Here is a 7500-nt window from a genome sequence, read left to right on the forward strand (position 1 = left end):
AGGAAACCTAGAGAGGAACCAGGCTATGAGGGGAAAAAACTCCCTAGAAAGGCAGGAACCTAGGAGGAAACCTAGAGAGGAACCAGGCTCTGAGGGGGGAAAACTCCCTAGAAAGGGAGGAACCTAGGAGGAAACCTAGAGAGGAACCGGGCTATGAGGGGAAAAAACTCCCTAGAAAGGCAGGAACCTAGGAGGAAACCTAGAGAGGAACCAGGCTCTGAGGGGGAAAACTCCCTAGAAAGGCAGGAACCTAGGAGGAAACCTAGAGAGGAACCAGGCTCTGGGGAAAAAACTCCCTAGAAAGGCAGGAACCTAGGAGGAAACCTAGAGAGGAACCGGGCTATGAGGGGAAAAAACTCCCTAGAAAGGCTGGAACCTAGGAGGAAACCTAGAGAGGAACCAGGCTCTGAGGGGAAAAAACTCCCTAGAAAGGCAGGAACCTAGGAGGAAACCTAGAGAGGAACCAGGCTATGAGGGGAAAAAACTCCCTAGAAAGGCAGGAACCTAGGAGGAAACCTAGAGAGGAACCAGGCTATGAGGGGAAAAAACTCCCTAGAAAGGCAGGAACCTAGGAGGAAACCTAGAGAGGAACCAGGCTATGAGGGGAAAAAACTCCCTAGAAAGGCAGGAACCTAGGAGGAAACCTAGAGAGGAACCAGGCTCTGAGGGAAAAAACTCCCTAGAAAGGCAGGAACCTAGGAGGAAACCTAGAGAGGAACCAGGCTCTGAGGGGAAAACTCCCTAGAAAGGCAGGAACCTAGGAGGAAACCTAGAGAGGAACCAGGCTATGAGGGGGAAAACTCCCTAGAAAGGCAGGAACCTAGGAGGAAACCTAGAGAGGAACCAGGCTCTGAGGGGAAAACTCCCTAGAAAGGCAGGAACCTAGGAGGAAACCTAGAGAGGAACCAGGCTCTGAGGGGGAAAAACTCCCTAGAAAGGCAGGAACCTAGGAGGAAACCTAGAGAGGAACCAGGCTCTGAGGGGGAAAACTCCCTAGAAAGGCAGGAACCTAGGAGGAAACCTAGAGAGGAACCAGGCTATGAGGGGAAAAAACTCCCTAGAAAGGCAGGAACCTAGGAGGAAACCTAGAGAGGAACCAGGCTCTGAGTGGGGAAAACTCCCTAGAAAGGCAGGAACCTAGGAGGAAACCTAGAGAGGAACCAGGCTATGAGGGGAAAAAACTCCCTAGAAAGGCAGGAACCTAGGAGGAAACCTAGAGAGGAACCAGGCTCTGAGGGGAAAAAACTCCCTAGAAAGGCAGGAACCTAGGAGGAAACCTAGAGAGGAACCAGGCTATGAGGGGAAAAAACTCCCTAGAAAGGAAGGAACCTATTAAGAAACCTAGAGAGGAACCAGGCTCTGAGGGGAAAAAACTCCCTAGAAAGGAGGAACCTATTAAGAAACCTAGAGAGGAACCAGGCTCTGAGGGGAAAAAACTCCCTAGAAAGGAAGGAACCTATGAAGAAACCTAGAGAGGAACCAGGCTCTGAGGGGGGGAAAACTCCCTAGAAAGGCTGGAACCTAGGAAGAAACCTAGAGAGGAACTAACGACATGAACAATCACAGACAGAACAGAAATGTATGTGAGGTGGTTAAATAGGGAATGTAATGAGGGAATGCAAAACAGGTGTGTGTGTAATCAGACAAAACGAAACGAAACAGAAAAATGGATCGTAGTGACTAGAAAGCCGGTGACGTCGACCGCCGAACAAGGAGAAGGGCCGACTTCGGAGGAAGTCGTGACTGGATGGATGGACAGACAGATGGATGGACGGACATACGGATGGATGGATGGACAGACAGACAGACAGACAGATGGACAGACAGACAGACAGACAGACAGATGGATGGATGGATGGATGGACGGACAGACGGACAGAGGGATGGACAGACAGATGGATGGACAGACAGATGGATGGATGGACAGACAGATGGATGGACAGACAGATGGATGGACAGACAGATGGATGGATGGACAGACAGATGGATGGACAGACAGACAGACATACGGATGGATGGACAGACAGGTGGACGGACAGATGGACAGACAGATGGATGGATGGACAGACAGAGATACAGACAGACAGACAGACAGACAGACAGACAGACAGACAGACAGACAGACAGACAGACAGACAGACAGACAGACAGACGGATGGATGGACAGACAGACAGATGGATGGACGGACATACGGATGGATAGACGGATGGATGGATGGATGGACAGACAGATGGATGGACAGACAGACAGACATACGGATGGATGGACAGACAGACAGACAGACAGACATGGACAGACAGACAGACAGACAGACAGACAGACAGACAGACAGACAGACAGACAGACAGACAGACAGACAGACAGGCATACAGACAGACAGACAGACGGATGGACAGACAGACAAACAGACAGATGGACAGACATACAAACGGACAGACAGACAGACAGACAGACAGTCAGACAGACAGACAGACAGACGGATGGATGGACAGACAGACGGAGACAGACAGACAGACAGACAGACAGACAGACAGACAGACAGACAGACAGACAGGCATATGGATGGATGGACAGACAGACAGACAGACAGACAGAGGCATATGGATGGAAGGACAGACAGATGGATGGATGGACAGACAGACAGACAGACAGACAGATGGACAGACAGACAGACAACGGATGGACAGACAGACGGATGGACAGACAGACAAACAGACAGATGGACAGACATACAAACGGATGGACAGACAGACGGATGGACAGACAGACAAACAGACAGATGGACAGACAGACGGAGACAGACAGACAAACAGACAGATGGACAGACAGACAGACAGACAGACAGACAGACAGACAGACAGACAGACAGACAGACAGACAGACAGACAGACAGACAGACAGACAGACAGACAGACAGACAGACAGACAGACAGACAGACAGACAGACAGACAGGCGATTTACCTGAAGACCAATATGTTAGTTGGAACTCTTGGATAATGGACAACAGGACAGTGTTTTGTGAATGATTGATCAAGTTGCGGAGGTAATACCTGCTTACTCAACCATTTCTTTGATGCCATTTTACTGGCAGAATGATAACTATGACCAAATCCAACTGCAGTCTTTCAACACAAGTCCAAAAACAACGTGTTTCCTCCTTTTAATCAGAAAGAGCATGAACCAATTCTACCTGGGCAGTCCTGGGGTGTAGTCATTAGTGCACACTGTATAAAATCATAACAAAACGCTTCCCAACTGAAAACATTTTGCAACAAAAACAAGAGTTTCTTATTAGACAAATGTAGGTCATGTAGGTCTCTCCTTGTTTGGTCCCACTTGGCCCCGTTTGTCCCCGTTTGGTCCCACTTGGCCCCGTTTGGTCCCACTTGGCCCCGTTTGGCCCCGTTTGGTCCCACTTGGCCCCGTTTGGTCCCACTTGGGCCCGTTTGGTCCCACTTGGCCACGTTTGGTCCCACTTGGTCCCGTTTGGCCCGTTTGGTCCCACTTGGGCCCGTTTGGTCCCACTTGGCCCCGTTTGGTCCCACTTGTTCCCGTTTGGCCCGTTTGGTCCCACTTGGCCCCGTTTGGTCCCGTTTGGTCCCACTTGGCCCCGTTTGGTCCCACTTGGTCCTGTTTGGTCCCACTTGGCCCCGTTTGGTCCCACTTGGCCCCGTTTGGTCCCACTTGGCCCCGTTTTGTCCCACTTGGTCCTGTTTGGTCCTGTTTTGTCCCACTTGGTCCCACTTGGCCCCGTTTTGTCCCACTTGGTCCTGTTTGGTCCCACTTGGCCCCGTTTGGTCCCACTTGGCCCCGTTTGGTCCCACTTGGTCCTGTTTGGTCCTGTTTGGTCCCACTTGGTCCCACTTGGCCCCGTTTTGTCCCACTTGGTCCTGTTTGGTCCCGTTTGGCAGTGGTGGAAAAAGTACTCAATTGTCATACTTGAGTAAAAGTAAAGACACCTTAATAGAAGATGACTCAAGTAAAAGTCAACCAGTAAAATACTACTTGAGAAAATACTACTTGGCTTTAAATCTACAGTGGTAAAGTGGTAGAAAAAGTAATCAATCGTCATACTTGAGTAAAAGTACAAAGTAAAAGCTATTCATCAAACTCCTGATATTAAGCAAACCAGACGGCACTATTTTCGTATTATTTTTAACTACGGACTGACAGGGGCCACACTCCAAAACTCAGACATCATTTACAAACACAGTAGTTGTGTTTCGTGAGTCCCCCAGATCAGAGGCAGTAGGGACGACCAAGTGTTATCCTGACAGGTGCCGTAATTCTGTCCTCGCTGAGTGTTCTAAATGTAACGAGTACTTTTAGGTGTCAGGGAAAATGTGTGGAATAAAAAGTACATTATTTTGTTTACGAATGTAGTGGATTTAAAAGTAAAAGTTGTCAAAAATGTTAAATAGTAAAGTAAAGTACAGATACCCAAAAACACCACTAAAGTAGTACTTTAAAAGTAAATTACGTATGTACTATAAACCACTGCTGTTTGGTCCCGTTTGGTCCAGTTTGGTCCCGTTTGGTCCAGTTTGGTCCCGTTTGGTCCGGTTTACTTCTGTTTGGTTCCTAGTGAATACACAACAGGCTCAGGCTGAATGTCCTCTGTCGATCACGCAGTCCAAAGTGTGTTTGGTTTCCATCGTTGACATTTAGTGGGTGGAGGTGTGATTGCCCCATCCAGGTAAACACCGTGATCAAACAAACCTGTTCTGTCAACTGGGTGACTACTCAGCTATCGGGAAATAACGACGATTGCCTTAAATCAATTGGAAGGGTAGAGAAATGCACGTACAGTACCAGTCAAAAGTTTGGACACACCGACTCATTCCAGGGTTTTTCTTTATTTTTACTATTTCCTACATTGTAGAATAGTGAAGATATCAGAAGTATGATTGTTTTAATTAACTAGGCAAGCCAGTTAAGAATAAATTCTTATTTACAATGATAGCCGTTAACAGTGGGTTAACTGCCTTGTTCAGGGGCAGAATGACAGATTTTTTACCTTGTCAGCTCGGGGATTTGATCTAGCAGCCTACGACATCAATACTATGAAATAACACATATGGAATCATGTAGTAACCAAAAAAGTGTTAAACAATTCAAAATATATATTTTTTTTAGATTCTTCAAAGTAGCCGCCCTTTGCCTTGATGACAGTTTTGCACACGTGGCACTCTCTCAACCAGCTTCATGAGGTAGTCATCTGGATTTTTTTCTTTTTAAACCTTTACTAGGCAAGTCAGTAAAGAACAAATTCTTATTTTCAATGACAGCGTAGGAACAGTGGGTTAACTGCCTGTTCAGGGGAAGAATGACAGATTTGTACCTTGCCAGCTCAGGGTTTTGAACTTGCAACATTTCGACTGCTAGTCCAACACTCTAACCACTAGGCTACCCTGCTGCCCCAGGATTGCATTTCAATTAACAGGTGTGTGTTGTTAAAAGTTCATTTGTGGAATTTCTTTCCTTCTTAATCATTTGTTTTTCAACAGGACAATGACCCAAAACACACCTCCAGGCTGTTTAAGGGCTATTTCACCAAGAAGGAGAGTGATGGAGTGCTGCATCAGATGACCTGACCTCAACCCAATTGAGATGGTTTGGGATGAGTTGGACCACAGAGTGAAGGAAAAGCAGCCAACAAGTGCTTGGCATATGTGGGAACTACTTCAAGACTGTTGGGAAAGCATTCCAGGTGAAGCTGGTTGAGAGAATGCCAAGAGTGTGCAAAGCTGTCATCAAGGCAAAGGGTGGTTTCTTTGAAGAATCTCAAATATAAAATATATTTAGATTTGTTTAACACTTTTTTTGCTTACTACATGTGTTATTTCATAATATTGATGTTTTCACTATTATTCTACAATGTAGAAAATAGTAAAAAATAAAGAAAAACCCTTGAATGAGAAGGTGTCCAAACTTTTGACTGGTACTGTATGTTTACATTTAATGCAATATGTATGCATGCTGACTATGAGACATATCAACACATTTTTTGTAACCTACTGTACTTCATGATCATGCTAAAGTTCTGCTCCAGATTAGAGCCCATGGGGCGACATTCTGAAGTTCTGCTCCAGATTAGAGACCATAGGATGACATAATAAAGTTTTGCTCCAGATTAGAGCCCATAGGGGCACATTCTAAAATTCTGTTCCAGATTAGAGCCCGTAGGGTGAGATGACATTCGGACCACATTCATAGGTTTAAGGTCAGGTTTACATTCAACGTCCATAGTGATTAAGTTTAGAATTGAGGGAGGGTACACTCCTAAACCAGTGGTTAGAGGGAACTTGATCGAGTGTGTGTGTGTGTGTGTGGTGTGTGTGTGTGTGTGTGTGTGTGTGTGTGTGTGTGTGTGTGTGTGTGTGTGTGTGTGTGTGTGTGAGAGAGAGAGAGAGAGAGAGAGAGAGAGAGGGAGGTGCTTTAAACGTGGGACAGGTTTAAATACGTTTGTGCCCTCCACTGAAATCTGTTGATTTTCAAAGGCAGAAACTTTATTGAGACACCATCTAACGCGAACATGAAGTGGCTACTGCTACTCTGCCTGTGTGTCTATGCTGTCCGTTGTCAAGACGACTATGACGAATATGACACGGTAATGTATATAGATGGACAAGGAGGCTTTAAGCACAAGTTGAACTATACAATAACAAAATTATGAGTTCAGTATTTTTTTTATATTGAATGGAATATTACTGACATTTTTGTCTTATTCTTATTGCTTGAATCTCTCTCTCTCTCTCTCTCTCTGTTTCTCTCTACATCTCTCTCTCTCTCTGTCTCTCTCTCTCTCTCTCTGTTTCTCTCTACATCTCTCTCTCTCTCTGTCTCTCTCTGTCTCTCTCTCTCTGTCTCTCTCTCTCTCTCTGTTTCTCTCTACATCTCTCTCTCTCTCTCTCTCTCTCTCTCTCTGTCTCTCTCTCTCTCTCTCTCTCTCTCTCTCTCTCTCTCTGTCTCTCTCTCTCTCTCTCTCTCTCTCTCTCTCTCTCTCTCTGTCTCTCTCTCTCTCTCTCTCTCTCTCTCTCTCTCTCTCTGTCTCTCTCTCTCTCTCTCTCTCTCTCTCTCTCTGTTTCTCTCTACATTTCTCTCTCTCTCTCTCTCTCTGTTTCTCTCTACATCTCTCTCTCTCTCTCTCTCTCTCTCTCTCTCTCTCTCTCTCTCTCTCTCTCTGTTTCTCTCTACATCTCTCTCTCTCTGTCTCTCTCTCTCTCTGTTTCTCTCTACATCTCTCTCTCTCTCTCTCTCTCTCTCTCTCTCTCTGTCTCTCTCTCTCTCTCTGTTTCTCTCTACATCTCTCTCTCTCTCTCTGTTTCTCTCTACATCTCTCTCTCTCTCTCTGTCTCTCTACATCTCTCTCTCTCTCTCTCTGTTTCTCTCTACAGTCTCTCTCTCTCTCTCTCTCTGTCTCTCTACATCTCTCTCTCTCTCTCTGTCTCTCTACATCTCTCTCTCTCTGTTTCTCTCTACATCTCTCTCTCTCTCT

At 46.1% G+C, this 7500-nt stretch overlaps 1 protein-coding gene across 1 annotated transcript in view; it reads left to right on the forward strand.

Annotated features, from left to right (window-relative positions):
• Nucleotides 1-6479: 6479 nt before the first annotated feature.
• The window catches only part of LOC121839428 (fibrinogen beta chain-like), a 13985-nt gene continuing 12964 nt past the window's right edge, over nucleotides 6480-7500 (forward strand). Inside the window, exon 1 of the mRNA XM_042298535.1 lies at nucleotides 6480-6612. Within this exon, the coding sequence (XP_042154469.1) occupies nucleotides 6538-6612 (75 nt within the window). The 5' untranslated portion in view covers nucleotides 6480-6537. The remainder of the gene's footprint in view (nucleotides 6613-7500) is intronic.

Source organism: Oncorhynchus tshawytscha, linkage group LG15, assembly GCF_018296145.1.
Source record: "Oncorhynchus tshawytscha isolate Ot180627B linkage group LG15, Otsh_v2.0, whole genome shotgun sequence".
Classification (NCBI taxonomy): domain Eukaryota; kingdom Metazoa; phylum Chordata; class Actinopteri; order Salmoniformes; family Salmonidae; genus Oncorhynchus; species Oncorhynchus tshawytscha.